The following is an 18429-nucleotide window of genomic DNA, read 5'->3' as shown; positions in this document are numbered from 1 at the left end:
TCCTTTGCTTCCAGGCCTCATATATCCGGACAAAGTTGCATTCGTTCATGATCAGCAAGGGGCTGATAACATCTGGTGTCTAGCCCACTTGATCAAAAAGGCCCACAAGCACAACGTTCCTGCACTGACATTTTTGCTCACCACAGAAAAAGCCTTTGACCGCCTGAGCTGACCTTATTTTTCAAAAGTCCAAACACTACAAATCACTAATAAATTACTGATGCTTCCAATGGACAGAAGGGTCCTAGTGTGTCCAAATCTACTGGAGTACTTCTGGGTGGCCAGCCTCTGATACATGTTGGAATGGCTAGTACCGGAGAGTGAAAAGCATCAGCTACACATCAACTGGGCCACAGCTTGTCGCACTCATTGCGACTTAGCAGGGCTACCATGATCGGCATGCCTCAAGAGCGCTACTCCCACAAAGACTGTGCTGGACATTTGGGACCAGGAGCGGCTGTAGGGTTATGAGTGACCTCTTCAAAGACAACAATATCAAATTCTTTGATCAATGTAAGCAACACTTTCATGCCGTGGAGCACTCAAGCTGTGATACTGCCAACTTCAATACTGAGTCATGCATCCCCCCAATCACAAGATGACCACCAGACTGTTTGCAGCATTTGAAAATTTGATTTGTGGGTTTGAGGGCACTGAGGCACTTATCTCTAAAACATAAGGGCTGATTTAAGAAAAGTGTCACTGCACCCAGAGCAGCACCACTTTACTTGCCCCCATTGCACCCCTCTACCCCCACCATGTGTGTGCTGTATTTAAAATACGGCACACCATGGTGCAGGGTAGGGGGCAATAGAGTCAGAATTCCTGACGCTATTGATGTACTCTGCAGGAGTAGCGGCAAACTTTTGGCGCTACTCCTGCAGAGTACATAGGGGCCCATTCTATTCAATGGCATGCCCCCTTTTAATGCCTGGTCTGAGCAGGCATTAAAAGTGCCCAAAAAAATCCCCCCCCTAATGGGAGAACGCCCCCTTCCATACATTATACCTGGCACAGGCATAATGTGGTGCAAGTGTTTACAAAATGGTGAAATGCATCCATTGTGCCACTTTGTAAATATGGCGCGTGTAAAAAGCTACTTTAGCATTAGGGCCTCTTAAATCAGTCCCATAGAGTATTTCAAGAATCCAAACCGCAATCTACACACTGTTACCAGGCAAGGTGGGCCACTGAATTGGACGTGGTTATCCCATCAAGCAATTTGGGAACGGCTAAAGGAGAGCATACCCCAAACTTTGTGCAGCATTCCACTGACCAGATCTGCGTATAAAGAGATGTTCCAATATTCCCTCACCCTAATCGATTGCTTCTCAATGTATCCTGCAGTTTCTATCCATTGTTGGTGCTGTGGCCAAGAACTTGGTTCTTTCAGGCACATTTGATGGGATTGCACACTAACCAAGTGTCTTATCCAGGTGACTGATTGACACCTGATCTGTTCGATATAAGTCAATAAGGACGCTCAATGAAGGACCACACGCCAATTATGAACACAATTTGGCTTTACTAGAATTACAGAAAAATTTATGCATTTGGCACATCAACGAAGTAGAATTAAAACCAGCAATAAAGAGCATCTATTTATGTATGAACAAAGAGTTCATTAACAGATATATGCATTGGTTAACTGTATACGAAACTCATTTCTCAATTACTGCAGCATGCTCACATTAAGACGTTCAGGAAACAAAATGTAAATGAGCAGAATACTTCAGATTATAAACATAGTTCAAGCATAATAATCAATAATAATAGAGCAGAGAAACAAAGGCCTTTAATTCCTGGGTGGAATTTAACTTTATCCACAAATGCTGGGAAGCCCTCTAGCGCCTGCTTGGACCTCTCTCCCCCTGGAGCATCATGTCTCAGGACAGCAAAACCAGGGAGGCAGCGATGTGGGCTGGGCGATGGCAGCTTACACAACCCCATCTGTGAGCTTCAATTCCCTCACCTGCGCTTCAGTGCTTAAATAACCTGAAGCTTGGATTCTATCCCTTACACGCATCTTCTAGCTATGTTATCAGCACATGTCCCTTGGCTGCTCTGCTGTTCCCTAGCCATTGTTTTCTCCATCCTTTTCCTGTACTCCCTTTCTCAGAGTTAGAACGACCTTCGTGTCTCTCTCCTACACTTCCTGCTTCTTACACATGCACATGCAGCTGCGGATAATTTTATCTATGGAATGTTGGAAAACAAGCTTGAAAACGACATTGTGGACTGCTCCAGTTGTTTCAGGTTTCAGCAGGCATCACGCTGATCTACACTGTTCAAACTAATTAACCCTTTGCGTCACAATGTCTTCTGCACCTTTCCCTATACTGATCACCAAGACAATCTGGAAGAAGATCCTAGGTCACATTAAGGCCAGGCTGGGATTCCCAATGCCATTTGATAAAGCAGTTCTCTTGTGGAGATGTCTAACTCCACTGCAGAGAATGATGGGACCTGATTTGTCCCTCATAAGCCATATAATAGATGCAAGCAAACACCGGATTTCCCTTTATTCAAAGAAAACTGACCCACCCCCCTGGGCGCTATGGCTCCACAAGATGCGGCAGATCCTGTCTATGGAGCAGATCACACACAACGTTGCCTACAGTAAGAGGACATTAAACCTAACATGGCAACCTCTCATAGCTTATATGGCTAGATTCCAGTTCAGAAGTGTCATATCACAATGATCAGGGCACTACCACCTTTTCATCTACTCAAGCGCTCCTACCTTAGAGTGAGAACCCTCCCTCTCTCCTCTTACCCCTCTGTCCTCCCCTGTTTCCTCACTAATCCACTTAGCTCCCAGCACTGTCTCATCCCCCCATCACACTCTCCCTCCCATCGCTTTCAGGTATCTCAGACCATATGTCTATCGTTGTTCTGTAAACTGGACACTTCACCTCAAAATATTCGCTAACTGGAGAACGTGGGGGGAAGACTCTATCTGTTTTTCTACAGTAGGAAGTAATGCTCGAGCCACATTGTAAAAGCTTTCTTTTCTACTGACAAATGAAAAAAATAGATCTGTGAAAAAAGGACTCAGGCTGAGCTCCAGGTTGAGTGGTCCTCTGAGCTGAGTGGGGTTTGGCCCCATGTGTGCTACCTCTGGCACTGCTCACCTGCCCTGCTGCAAGTCTACATGATGATAACAATTGGTTTCCACTGGAATAACTTTGCAAACTGCATTTTGCTTCTCACAAAGATGGTAACTACAAGGGAGTACGAGGACTCTAGGTTGGTTTTAAGTGGAGCAGTCTTTGGCCCTGGTGCATGGCGGCACTGCTCACTTGCTCTGTAGTCGGCATAGATGATAATAACTGCGGGATTTTATTGAAATGTTGTGTCGCTTCTCAGTATGCATTTAGATTGAAGCAGTCATGATACAACTAGTGCTCCAATGAACTAGCTAACCAGTCAGACTAGTAAAGAATATATACTCCACGGGCTGATCCAAAACCTGACTGACACTTCCAACAAGTAGTAGGTGAAGCAGACTGACCCATAAGCAACCAGTGGCTGGTGGAGGTGTCCAGAACCCCTTATCTATATATTTAAAAATGTGTTCATGACATAAGTGCTAGTAAACAACGAGCTTTAAGCCGGATTCAGCGAGCTAGGGATGGGTACATGAGTACACAGGCACACACGTGACGGATATCCAGTTCACCTTAATACAAGTACTATAGGGGATAATGCAATAATCCACAATAAATGTACTGGTCCACCAAATATGAGACAAAGATGTTTGCTGTGCCGCTCCAGTATTGATGGGTTTAACATGTCCCTTTGAACAAAACGTATACAACAAATGATTGAGAATAAAGTGAAATAACATTATTCAATAGTTTAAGGGTTCATCTGTTAACACCCAGATGGTTGGAGATGAAAAATATGCGGTTTGAAAAAGTCATATTAGCACACAGTACCCTACAAATAAAAAACTAATGACATAAAAACGGCATATTCACTGATATATCAATACCAATGACTTGGGCCATGATATCGCATTTGTCCCCATCTAGTGAGAGCGATGCTCCATGCAGGAAACGTGGAAATACGATGGAGCTATGGGAAAAGGAAATGAGAAAAAGAAAATTCAAGTGCCTTTTTTCCAACACGGAATATCTCCTGCATTAGTCAGTAGTTCAAAGTAAATTAATGGAAAGATGTGAATGTTTGTATGTAGAGGTCGAGAAATATTTGGTGGCACAGGGCCAAAGATATGCTCTTCGTGTCCATTCTGGCTACAAGTGTATTATTACTGCTCAGTAGCATTCTTTTGGGTGATTGGTTGGTGAAGGAGAGGTGATTGGTTGGTGAACGAGAGGTGTGGCTGCTGTCATTTAATAAGAGTCCTTCGGCCCTGACGCTGTGACCAGACAGAAGTCTTCTCTACCTACAGCTTTCTTGCTCCGAGGTACAAGGTAAGACCACGGGTTTGCATTGACACAGTTATGTAAGAGTGGTAGGGTGTTGTTTTTTGCAATTGATTTTCTGTTCAAAGTCGTTTCACTCGCCTGAATTCACCTCCATTTATTTAGTTTACATTAGAGATGTAACATAAGGAAACGTAGCCTCCTTGTTCAGCACTTTTTTGTCTAATTTCTTGCTACAGAAGAGACATCACTACTTGTCCTACTACCTTAATTATTCATATATGACGTTACAATGCCAGAAGACAGTGTGAAAAGCTACACCCAAAGCAAACCCCCAGCTGTCAAACATCTAAAAGGAAGACGAGCTTTTTGTTCTCTTTCTTTTTTAGTTCCATGAAGTTCACATTCATTGCCTTTGTGTTTATTCATTGCGCTTCCGGTGGTCTCTGCAAGAAAGCAGGGCTTTATTTACTTCCCCACACATTCTAAACTACAAAGCTAGATTTGACATTGATGCATGTCCAACTGCTGTGAATACGTTTGCCAAAATGAACCATTTGGAGCCAGATTTAGTTGTGCCTCCCCTGGGACGGTATAGCATTTTGATGCATTCCCAATTTCGGTAAATCTGCGAATGTGCCAAGATCCATGGCTAGATGTGTAAGAACACTCAGACTCTACCCATTGAACCCCTTCCCAAGGTAGGGTAACAAAAGCACTGCCTTGCTTCACACCAGATTTACCAAGTACCGCAGGGTCATGCAAACTGGCTTTGTGTTGCTTGGTAAACCTGACTTTAGTATTGTGTCTCCCTTGGGTGAATCAAAGGCACCACAGTACTATGAGAAATACGGGCCTGTGATTTGAAGTTTAAGACACGGATCTAATCTGACGTTGCATATCACCAACATGTAGGTTACTCAATCAGAGGCAGCAGGAGCCCAAAGATTTCAGAGAGCAGTGGCGGCCCGTCCTTTAGGGCGGAGGGGCCACGCCCCTCCCACCTTTTACCCAGGTCAGCCTGACAGACACTCTTCATGTTCAGGTCAGGCAGCCAGGAGCAGACATGCGCGATTTGCGCAGACTCCTGGCTGCCTGAGCTGAACTTTGCTGGGCTGAGGAGGTCACAGTTCCTATGGGCGTGACCTCTTCGGCCCAGCAAAGGTGCCTCGAGACCCTCCCCTGGGTAACGAGGTAAGCGTCACCCATTGTCACTCGCCCTGGGTGCTTCAGGTTTAAGCCCTGAAGCGCCCAGGGCGAGTGTCAATCAGTGACACTTCGTCACAGAGTGGGGTGGGGTGGGGTCAGCAGTCTCACTGACCCCATCCCACTCTGTGACGAGAATGGGACTGCTGCCTTCCCTCATTGGCTGAGGGAAGGCAGCAGTCCCAACCCTCCAGGGACCTGGAGGCTGAAGGTAAGTGTGTGTGTGTATATGTGTGATGCTTTAAATTGAATGTTTGGTGCGCACGTGCATGTTTGAGTGTTATGAGTGTTGTTAATGGATGGGCGTGCGTGTGAAAGAATGAGTGTGTGCGATCTTTTAAAATGAATGTTTGGTGCATGCGTGCATGTTTGAATGGTATGAATGTTGTTAATGGATGTGCGTGCGTGCATGTGTGAAAGAATGAGTGAGTGTGATGTTTTAAAATGAATGTCTGGTGCGTGCGTGCATGTTTGAATGGTATGGGTGTTGTTAATGGATGTGCGTGCGTGTCTGTGTGTGAAAAAATGTGTGTGTGTGTGTGTGCCCCACCCGGCCCCCCTCCTAAAGCTGCCGGCCGCCACTGTCAGAGAGGTAAGAAGGAAAGTAGGGTGATGGTGTGCTCATGTATTAAAATGAACTGAGTACCACTTTATTAAGTGTAAATAATTATGTTAAAAGTCATGTTCCAGTGTCATTTCCCAATTACTTACCTTTTGACCCTTTAAACCAGTCTGTAGAAAAGAGAATACCCATACAAAACACATAAGGGCAAGTTACGCTGTCAAAAGTGCCTTGTTGTTCCAGACCCACTCTTTGTGTATCAGTGGTAACTCTAGAGGTCGTGGGAGGCTAAGTACAATAGTTTCGCTAGTTTGACAAATGGACCGTGCAGTGTAGTGATACATAACTATGAGAATTAGCGACAGAGCCTGGGTACTGACTACTGAGCAGGCAGTAAAGAACATGAGGTAGAAGTGCCACCGTAGCTACGGAGAGTCAAGGGGAAGGATAAATGACTTACAATAAGGGTCTGATTACGAGTTTAGGTGTTATTTATCGCACCCACGGCGTGTGCTGTGGTGCGATAAATAACACTTTATAGGGGTTTGTGGGAGATAACATGCATATTTGGCAGTTAAACCACCAAAATCGACATGGTATAGTATGTTCAATTTCGGCAGGTTGGACTTGCTAAAATTTAACAGTTGAGGTATTTAACCAATCCGATAATTATTGGATACATTACATACAGCCAGCCTCTAAATTCCGACCCATTCACAAACAGGGGTTTGACCATGGGTCAGAATTAACCCAGCCACTTGTAATCAGACCCTAAGACTCCCTGCTGTAGAGTCCTAGTGCGGTCATGGATCTTACTGGGGGGACTGTAGACTTGGCAGGATTTTTAAGGAGATCTGAGGTTGAGTGAGGTGGGGCAAAAAGGTTCATATAATTATAGCACTGAAAGGGTGAAAAATTAGGAATGGAAAGTATGCATGCTTATTGAAAGTAACTGGGTGCGTTGTGGGAAAGAAGGGAACTAAAGCACTAAAGTGCTAAAATAAGATGACCTGTGGGTGTTGTGTCACAGAAGCTGTAATGTTTGTGGAGAGAGCTAGAGAGAATGGTTATAAGAGGAGCAGCTTGATTTAGAAGGTGGCGCATGGGTTACTACGCCACAAACGTGACAGATTTCCTGACACCTTATTAAAAGTGCTTTATATCCTATGGCACTTGTAAAAAGGCACACTTTTGTGACGAAGTTACACATCCAATAAACTCTAAATGACATCCTAAATGTATTAGGCATTTATTGAAAGCTCTACCCTTTCATGGATTATTTCATGGAATTCATTCGGTGTAGCCAACATAGGTAAAGTGATTGAAATTGAAATACACGAGTATCATTTTGTCCATAATATTCCATATTTGGTCTTTTGCAAAGAGGAATATTGAAATATATTGACTTGTATATGCCTACTGACTGCATACAGCTGTGCCATCCTTCCATCTGACAACATTGCAGTTTGTATCGCCCCTGATTTTAGATACACAGTTGTAGGCCTTTTTCTCTGCCTAAACCCATGAGATAGGTGCATGGTGACCCTCTTGTTCAAATCCATCCAAGACCCACGTAGTCTAATACTTTGGGACGTGGCCAGAAATTACACCTCATCTGGAGATGATAATGAAGAAAAATTCACCTGAAGAATTTGTGAAACTGTATATGAGCACTAGCATTTTCGTTTGATTACATATGATTCCTTTAGAATCCCTTTTTCATAGTTTACAGTCATTTTAGAGAAGATATACCTGTTTTACTTTTATTTCTAATGTTTTTCGCCAAACTAGTACGGTGGCAGTCCTGGTAATGTGTACTGTCTAGTCAATTTATTGGTGATTGGGGAAGCACCTGGTGTTATCTTTTACAATCTATGATGAGGGGGTGGACAAAGTTCTCCGTCTTATTGAAAGTAAATAGATATTTATGAGGCAAATCAAAAAACCCTTACCTCTTGCATTGCATATTACCTGAACTATGCTGTCATATTAGTAGGCTGGACCTACCCCTGCAACTCTGTTTTTATGATACCTAGTTTGCATTTTACCTTATTTTTCTTTGTTTGCAGTTTTATACAGTACACAATGAACCCGAAGGTATTGGAGTGTTTACATGAGCATCAGTTACATTCCACAAGGACACATTTATTTTTGATAGGCACGTGGAGTTTATGTGATTTTTCCAAAATCACAGCATGCTTCATACCCCTCACCTACTTCTATCGCCCCACCTTCAAAATAATCTGCTTGCTCTCCTCCCTGCCTGATCCCATGCCTTGGACTTCACCCAAAAGTTGATCTCTCTGTCAACATATCATGCTCCCCTTCATCCCCTGGACACGTTTTGTTATACACCCATAATGAGAGCCGTCAACATTAAAACCTGGGCAGTCAGTGATTTTGAGCCAGTTCAAAAGTTCCAATGTTTAGCGTCTACAACAGAGTACTTTTTTGTGTGGAAAGAACTGACAATAGGTATAGTTTGCATATTGACTCCTTGTTGCTCTTCTTTTCAGACAATAGCCAATCATGTGGGACGTTTCTGGGAAAATAATTCTGCTCTGTGCGATGTGCTCATACAGTGCAGGTAAGGTTTTCTGTAATTAACACCGCAATCTTCTCATTACGTTTTTAGATGCAATAAAAACTGTATTTAGTGCAAGGTTTTCTTAGAAGGTAATGGGACGGGGATACCATATTGAACAAACTGATGTGTTAAGGAATGAGGATGTCCAAATTTAGGGCCTCATTTACAATGTTTTGACACAGGGCAGCACCACAAGCCTTCTTGCTGTGTTGCCCTGAGTCAAAACAAAAGGGCCTGAATGCACTGTATCTACAAGATACGGCTCATTCCTGCCCTTTTCCCCTGCAATGGCGCACAAATTACTGCCATGCGCCAACACAGGCACCCTTGCACCATGGTACAAGGGTGCCTGCATTGTGGGGACGATTGTTTTTGTGCAGGAAGGGGCACCTTCCTGCACAAAAAACAATCCAGAGAGGCATTTCCTCCTTCTATGTGTGTTGCAAAATGTAGCACACATAGAAGGAGGAAAAAATGAGGAGAAATAAAGATATTTCTCTCCTTTGCATCACCTTTACGCCACCCCTGGGATGGCGCAGGCTTTTAGCTAATTCTCAGGTTTACAAAACTTGTAAATCTGTGAATGCATCGGAATCCATGGATGTTGCGTGGGAACACCCAGGCAACACCCATGGAAACTCTTCCCAGACACAAAGTAAGGCAACGCAGCCACTTGCACTGCTCCATATCTACAAGGCCATAAAAAAACACACAAAGTGGCTTTGCGTGGCCTTGTATATATGGGTCAGCAGCCTGCGCCACCGGTGCATCACAAAAAGTGACGCACCAGTGGCACAGGCCACTTGTAAATAAGCCCCTCAAGACAGAGACACTACAAAATGTTTACTGAAAGAGTCGAAAGGACTCCAGGAAAAGGACGTCGGAAGAGGGAAAGACAGGCTTGGTTTGGATACAAACTGATTTACCATCAAGAAAGCTGTAGAGGCTTTCAAGCTGCAGGAGTTGCCTTAGCACTCTGTGAAGGGCTAGCATGCCTACGAAGAATGTCTACAACAGCATGGATTGCTTAAAGCTGAAATTTTTAGCTTTATGAGCGATCTATTTTCAAATCCGACTACTAGACCTCGACATTACTGCGTTTTCTAACATACAAAGAATGCCATCATATAGTCCTTTTAGCACTAGATCATACTGAAGTTCTCTGTCTAGACAGCTGACCTGTTTGACCGCAGTGGAAGTCGAATTGTGAGCTTTATCCAGGTGTGCACGTTTCTCTCAAGGTAGGGCTATGAGCTTTATCAATGCACGTGCATTTTGGTCGTTTCTTGTGTCACTTAATCTTGCAATCAAAAAATCCAGACTTTAATCGGTTTCAGTTTCCCAGTCTGAGGCCTCATACTCGTGTCAGTACGTTGCGTGTTTGTTTTACGCTTGTTAGCTTGTGTTCAGATGACCACAGGCCATCAAATGAGTGGAGAGTAATCATGCAGAGTGCTTACAGGAACTCTCCATTTTCTCAGTGACATTAGTTCCCGTTAACACCGGGATTATCTAAAGTAACTACTCATGTCCAATCGCCATTCAAATAACTAGGAATGCTGCTAATTTGCCAGCCCTGATTCACAAAGGTAAATTTACACTCTTGTGTAAGTTTACTATTTTTTTGGTATTCAGAAATAACGAGTTTAATTTTACTAATAGTAATTTTACTAGTGCGGAGAACTCCTCTCCTAAAAAGATAGGACACGACTGTTTTTGACGTTTGTAATCTCTGCGATAAGTGTGGAGTTTCCACAGTTCTAAAATTACTATTAGTAAAAAGAAAATCGTAGTTTTTGAGAAACAAATAAATAGTAAACCTACACAAAAGCGAAAGTTTACCTTCGTGAATCAGGCCCTATCAGTATTAAATTGTATTTTTTTAAAGACCAAGGGCCAGATGTATCAAGATTCCAGTTTGCATTTCTTAAATAGCGAATTTTAAGAAATAAGTATTTAAGAAATGCAAAATGCTATGTATGATTTTTGCGATTCGGTAATAGTGATTTCTTAAAAATCTCAAACGCTATTAGCGAATCGCAAATAGAGAATCCGACCCCTTTCGCACCATTGGGCCTGTAGGCCCATATTTGCAAATTTTTTGCATTTCCCTAAGGCCCCCTCTGCTGCAGCCCAAAAAATGTTTTAGGATATGGGTACTACATGTCAATTTTAAAAATGCATTTATAATGCATTTTTAAAATTTGCACATGGTTGCCACCAAACTTTAATTCGGGGTATTTGCATTTCTTAAATACCCAATTCGCATTTAGGAAATGCTTGATACATGTGCTTAAGAAATCGCAAATAAGGATTCCTTACTTGCGATTTCTTATATAGAGAATATTTGCGATTCTCTAAATGGGGTCGCAATTTTAAGGAATCGCTATTTTAGCGATTCCATAAACTTGCACGGCGAATGCCTTTCATACATTCTAAAAGGCATTTTTGCATTTGCAAACAGCCTAATTTTGCGATTTGCACCGTTTGCGAATGCAAAATCACTTGATACATCTGACCCCAAATCTACATTGTTGCAACTAAGTAGCCAGTAATAAAATGTGAATTGATATACAAAACCGCTGTAACAATTAACTATATGGTAAATGAGCTCCCAATATTGAAAGTGTACCCTGCAAATTAGTTTCACATAAGCTTTATCTAATCTCTACATAACCATAACTGCAGTTTTTGAAAGTTCTTGTACAGTTGCCCTGAATATATATTATGTATATATGTAGACTGCATTTTGCCCCAGTAGCTCATTGTGTAGAGACGTATCCCAGGCGCACAATTACTGCCATGTAAAATTAAATGTGATGTTACATTTTAATGATTGATATACAAATCTGATTAGACCCACATGCACAGCATAGTGGTTACCAAGTTCAGAAACATTCTTTGGTAAAGTTTGGGTCCAGTTATACTTGACAAATATAGGCCCAAAAGAAAAAGTAGTGCATCAGAGCTGATACGCCACTTTTTCTGCACACCTCTACCAACACCAAACAACACCATGGTTGCATTATATTTAAAATATGGGGCACCATGATGGCCGTTAGCAAATAGCGTCAACATTTTTGAAGCTATTGTGGTGCTATGTTAGATTAGCGTCAAAAACTTTGACGCTAGTGTAGCAAAGTGCAAGGAGGCCCACAGGCTTTTACGGGAGCATAATTTTAACACCTGCTCTAAGCGGTCATTAAAAATGACACTGAAAATGGTGCAGTGAAATCTGTTAAATTTCACTGCACCATTTTTGCGGGCCTCCCAGCGCTGGAACGCCCCACTCACATACATCATGCTTGGCGCAGGCATAATGTGGTGCAAGGGTTTACGAAGTGGCGCAATGCATGCATTGCACCACTTTGAAATATGGCATGGGGAAAAAGGGCACTTTAGCACCGCCTTAGCATAAAATAAATGATGCTATTGCTGAGCTAAGGTGGTGGTAGGGGCTCTTAAATATGCCCCATAGTATTTATGGGATATGATTGAACTTTGCTGACAATGAGCTCACTGCAATACTAACATATCCAGATTTACACATGCTACTCACCTGTGCACTGCCTCACCATATCACTTGTTGTATATGTAGCACGCTTTGTACTGTTAAACCTTGATACATGGATTTTACCATGAAACCTGTTTGATCTTTTGAGCCCTATTTTCCAATAACATTTAGGGGCTGATTTAAGAAAAGTGGTGATGCACCTAGTGCAGCGCCGCTTTCCATGCCCTCCTTTGCGTCCCCCTACCGCCACCTTGTGCGCACAGTATTTAAAATATGGCACACCACGGTGAAGGATATGGGGCAATAGCATCAGAATTCCTGACGCTATTTGATGTACTCTGCAGGAGTAGAGCCAGAATTTTGCTGCTACTCCTGCTGAGTACATAGCGGGCCTTTGTATTCAATGGTATGCTCCCTTTTAATGACTCCTCTGCACACACATTAAAAGTGCGGAGAAAAATGGTGCAAGGAAATTTCTAAGATTTCCTTGCGCCATTTTTTCAGCATGCATTATGCCTGGCACAGGCATAATGTGGTACAAGGGTTTACAAAGTGGCGCAACGCATGCATTAGGCCACTTTGTAAATATGGCGTGTGTAAAAAGCCACTTTAACAGTGCATTAGCATAACAAAATTACACTAGGTTGGCGCGAAGGTGACACTAAGGCCTCTTAAATCAGGCCCTTAATGTATGCCTAAATTACTGGTTAAAACTGTGCACTTTCTCCACATTTATATGGTATCTTCTGAATGTTAAAATAATTTCTGTATGTTTGAAAGAGCCCTTTCATTGTATCACCCAGGCTTTGTAGGTGTATAAGGTCACCTAATATCGACAGCCCATATCATGGCGCACCCATTCCACTCAATAAGGGTAGAGGCATTAGGGCTACTTTCAGTTAATCCACTAATACATACTGATGAAGAGAAACTCAGTCCATCACACCCCGAGCTACAAAATTCTGGTAGACCCACAAAACAGATTTTTAATCCCTAGGAAGAGAGTCTTACTGCACCCAGCACCTAGAAACTGTCTGTAGGAAGCTGGTTTCTGGTTGCAATACCCTCCCACTTTTTGCCTGGTTTTGCTGCAACTTTGACTGAATTGCACTGGGTTCCCGCTAACCAGGTCCCAAGTGCCAGTGTTCCTTCCCCAAAACAAGACACCTGGTCACTTGATCCCCAAATGACCAGGCCCTGTAGCACCTTTTTAAGTCCCTAGTAAGTGGTACCTCTAGTACCAGGGGGCTAGGTGCTGTAGAAGGTCCCTAAGAGCTGAAGCATAAACTGTGCCACTCTCAGCGACCCAGCGCCAACCTCATGTCAGACTGCCATTGCAGGCTGCGTGACAAGCTGCTCCCTAAAAGTGAAAACATGACATGGCACACAGACTGTGTGTCATGTCCCCTAAACACTTCATGTAATATTTGTAAGTCACCCCTCCAGCAGGCCTTACAGCCTTAAGGCATGGAGCATTATATTACACGTGTGGGCACGATATGCCACCGCTATGTTTTTGTTGATTGTGTTGATTGTTAGACATAGCAAGTGAACAGTTAAACCATTTTCAATACATGTGCTGTACACTGGTCAATATGAGTTCCCCAGCTACATGATGGCTTCTCTGAAGATAAAGATGTTTGGTATCAAATATATTGAATTAATAAACCCTCACTTATTCCAGTGTTGGATTTATTAATACATGCACCCAGAGGACACCTTAGAGGTGCCCCTGAAAAACCTACCAAATGCTGTTGAGCTAACTTACCTGTTCTGGCCAGTCTGCCACCAACAGACAAGAATCTGACCTCCCAGGGTGAGCGCCTCCACTCTCTGGAGGTCAGAAACAAATGCTTGCCTGGGCTGGGTTGTGGAACACCCTCCCCCCATCTCCAACAGGATGATCTGCTTTCTAGGACAAAGAGCTTCAAAGAAGCCCTCTGCCATTAGTATGCAGATCTGGCCTTCCTCAAAGGAAGATGCTAACCCCCCTGTCCTAGGGTCCATCTGGCACCCGTGCAGGTGGAAAAATGAACTATGCAGGAGGCGTGTTGCATTTCTGGGCTGGGCATACCCTTCAGCCCTTCAACCCGAAGTGGACACCACCTAGGAAATTCCTCCATCTTATGTGTGGTGCAATATAGGACCTCTGGACAGGGTGTTTCCCACTCCCCACAGGAAGTGGTCATCTAGGGGATGTAGCGATCCCAAGGGTAAGTAGCCTATTAGTTGCTACCCTTCACCCCCCCTTAAAGCCTCCTAAATTGAGTATTTAGGGGACCCCTGATTCCAGATCCTCAGTTCTTCACTGGGCAAGAAGCCTGCTCAACCAGAGAACCAAGGAGCACCCCTGACTTTGCGCCAACCCTGTCGGTCAGCCTGCTGCACCCAGCCCATGAGAACTAACTGACCTGTCTGCCGCTGCAGAAAGGGGGAGAACTAACAGTTGCTTCATAAATTGGCAGGATGAACTCCTTTGGAGTAGAGGAGCTATTCCCCTGCATCCACAGACACCCAAGACAGGGACCAACAAAAACCTGACATCGGATATCACCACTAAACCCAAGCTGTCTAATCCGAGCTGAAGTGGGCCAACGGTGTCAATGAGGTTCACAGGCCCTCCAGAAATAAAGCTCACCATGCCTTTGCCCACTCTGGACTTTGAGATGGCGTCTACAGCCTGTTTCTGCACACTCTCCTTCAAACAGTGAGTGACCAGGAAACAAAGACCCAATGCCTCAGGACACCTCTGCACCCGCCAGCCCCGGACCAAGGAGAAGAGGACCAAGGGTGCCCCTACATCTCTCAGCCTAGTGGACCTGAGCCCATTTGTTGGCTTGGTCAGACTGGACCTCCAGTCCATGCCTGCAGACTGTTTCTGCAGCCCCACACAAACCGCAAGGAACTCCAGTACCGGACCCATTACCAAAAGACACCACTGCATCCAAGCCCCACAGCCCGAGGAGGGGTGGACCGACGGTCTCCCCATGTGCCTGAGGACCTCAAGGGCCGTGTTCCCCGAGGGTTCCCCTGGAGTGGCCTTCCAGTCTCAACTTGCAGCAACTTTCCAACCAGACACCGTAACACACCTCTGCACCCGGATACACCAGAGCCTCCTTGGAACTTGCCCGATACTCAACTTAAGTCTTGGAGAACAGTCCCATAAGTCGCTGTGAAATGCATAAATGCAGTACATGTTTTTCTCCCATAGGATAGCATTACCATATCCAAAAATTGCACTGTCAAATTGCAAAAAATTTAACATTTCCTATCTCAAAAAATACTCACCTGATTTCAGTGATCTTGGTATTTACATTTATATAAAAGTATGTGTTATTGTTATAAACTGGTGTTGGATTTCTTTATTGAGTGTGTGTCTCACTTTTGTATGAGTGTGTACCTTACATGCTTAGCACTACCCTCCGATATGCCTAACTGCTCAACCAACCTACCCAATAAGATAGCATTTGGGATTTCATTTGTGCCTTTGTGATACCTCCTGGGATTGCTTGGCCTCTTTGCACAGCGTACCTTGTTTTGGTCCACTATATGAAAAGCCAGCTTCCTATACTGTCCTTAAGCTCAGTCACATATTTTCTATGCTTCACAAATTTCTTCTCACAGTTGGCCTCCCACATGAATGAAATCCGCCAAGATAATATCAAATAGGCCCCTGGAGATTTACGGTTGAAGTTATTGGTAATTCAGAGGCTGCTGTCAGTTCTAATCTCACTACGGCTGCCACCTTGGCAGAACCTCTGACTTAAGAGTTGAAGAAAAGCATAGGGACCTCCAAACTCATGAATACAAGCGCCACAGATTTCTTTCCAAACTCCTGCTTATTAATTATGTGCCATTATGGGCTAATGCACTGCATTAAAAAACTACTGATATAATTGAACAACTATTACAACAACACTTTGTTTCATGTTAGTACAGAAGAGTGCTATGAACAATCTCAAAGAAAGATGTAACAAGGTTCTTAGCATACTCAGGTTATATAGAAAACTAAGCATGTTTGTAAAGACTGTTGTTCTCAATTCATCTAACAGGACAAGCCAACTTCCCAAATGGATGGGAAATCAGATCTGCTACCTACTACAAGTATTTTTCCTATCAGAAAACTTGGGTGGAAGCTGAGGTAAGGAAAGAGTTTCTCTGGTCACTAAAAGAAAGCACGCCAGTCTTTTTGCAACAGCTGTAACAGTTTTTTTGCCTTCCTCTCGCTCTCTCGATCTTCTCTTTTAATTTGCCTCTTTCTGTCCATGTTTCTAACTACCTTCTTTGCCTTATCTTATCTCATTTTAGTCACTTATACATACATCTCTTTATTCATCTTTTTAAATAACCCTATTGTCTTTTTTATTCTGTTGTCTTCTTTGATTAAACTTTTACTATCTTTATCATTGTTGATGATTTTCTCTCCTGATAATTATATTTTTTACTGTGTTTCGGGTGATAGTAACAACCAATGCATACCAATGTAGCACATAAACTAATGGTACAGTTACAATATCGATATTGGACTTTGTTAAAGCATATTTGAGTGCTATGTTAACAGAAATTACAAGTATTATAGGAATTAACTGGATACGTCTATATTCATCTCTGCATTGTACTGATAGCGCTCTATACTGTAACATGTACTGATCTATGTGAACCCATAACCCAATGATCTCTTGTGATCTCTTCCTGGATCTGTATTCCTCTATCCATCCATTTTTATGAAAATAATGCCTGAACAGATCCCATATGTTCCTTGGCCTAGTCACCTCAGGTTGAAAAGCAACTTTTTTTTGGTTACGGTATTAGTCATGGCCGTATCTAGTTGCAACACCGCTGCCCTGGGATGTGAGGTTTCAAACCAACATAATGCCAATCTGCATATTTCCATCAGCAGCATAAATTTTACCAGCCGCCTGGCAACTGGTAAACTGAACTGAACCTAGCCCAGAAGCATTTTCAGTGGGGAATCTTGGATCTCAGTCTCCGTAGTTTCAGAGATCCCCCTAATCAATTGTACCGAGCAATGTGAAGAACTCTGCCTGCAGCATTCAGCACCTGTGATATTCAGAGCTGTGTTTGGCTTCAAATCTAGTTAAGCACAGAAGAGTGTGGTATAACTGATGTAGATATTTAAAATGAAGTAGTTTATGTCTATGATAGGGGGATATCAGCTTGGTTTGTGTGCAGCAAAAGGTTCAACATGCATCTGTAATCTCCATCCCCAAATGAGCTTCTCATTGTCTCCTTGTTTTCTCCACCACCTCTGTCCACTGTCCAAGCTGCGTTGGTCTTTTCATACATACATTCTGTCCACTTATCGTCCAGTTTCTGGCGTCTCAGTGAGGAGGTAGTAAGGATTCCAATCTGGGGGGCTTCAGCCAGGTAGAATGGACCTCATTATTTCATTATGTGATGTAGTCTGGTAACACAAGTACATGAAGAGGGGTAACACTGTCCCTCTCCTTATCCCCTTTGCTGCTATGCCTTTTTTGCCATTTGGGGTAGTTTGTGCTTAGGTCCCCATAACGTTTTGTCCACATAAGCTACCCACACCAAATTTGCATCCTTTTTTCCAACATTCTGTGAATTCTAAAGGTACCCAAGGTTTGTGGATTCCCCTGGAGGGGACCGCGAAATTAGCCAAAATACAGCAACATTTTGGGTTTTTGGGAAAAAGTGCTGCAGACAAAAGCATCTTTTTTCCCCCTCTAAATGCCATCAACAAAAGTTTTGCAATGCTAAAATCACCATCTTCCCGGCTTTCATGAAAATGCAGACTAGAATCAGAAAATCATATTTTTCAATACAGTGTTGGCATTTTACTGGGACATACCCCATTTTTCCTTTTTTTCTGTGCTTTCAACCTCCTTCCAGTTAGTGACAGAAATGGGTGTGAAACCAATGGTGAATCCTGGAAAGTTATACATCTCTAAAAAGTAGACAACATTCTAAATTCAGCAAGGGGTCATTTGTGTAGATCCTTCAAATTTTTCCTATAGAAAGTAACACTTAAATTTTTTTATTGAAATCAGGCTGAAAAAACAGCAATTTGTGTCTATATTTGTATCTGTAACTTTTTTTCAAAAGCAATATACCATTACATTCACTGGACCCTTCTGTTTGTAGGGATATATAGGGCTTGTAGGTTCTCCAAGAACCCAAG

General features: G+C 43.0%; 1 protein-coding gene across 1 annotated transcript in view; it reads left to right on the top strand.

Annotated features, from left to right (window-relative positions):
* Positions 1-4395: 4395 nt before the first annotated feature.
* LOC138273841 (lectin-like) overlaps positions 4396-18429 on the top strand; it is a 96825-nt gene continuing 82791 nt past the window's right edge. The window contains exons 1-3 of the mRNA XM_069218901.1: positions 4396-4439; positions 8676-8746; positions 16313-16401. Coding sequence (XP_069075002.1) covers positions 8689-8746; positions 16313-16401 — 147 coding nt within the window. The 5' untranslated portion in view covers positions 4396-4439; positions 8676-8688. The remainder of the gene's footprint in view (positions 4440-8675; positions 8747-16312; positions 16402-18429) is intronic.

Source organism: Pleurodeles waltl, chromosome 2_2 (genome assembly GCF_031143425.1).
Source record: "Pleurodeles waltl isolate 20211129_DDA chromosome 2_2, aPleWal1.hap1.20221129, whole genome shotgun sequence".
In the NCBI taxonomy this organism is placed as follows: domain Eukaryota; kingdom Metazoa; phylum Chordata; class Amphibia; order Caudata; family Salamandridae; genus Pleurodeles; species Pleurodeles waltl.
This window is presented reverse-complemented; position numbering and strand designations above follow the sequence as displayed.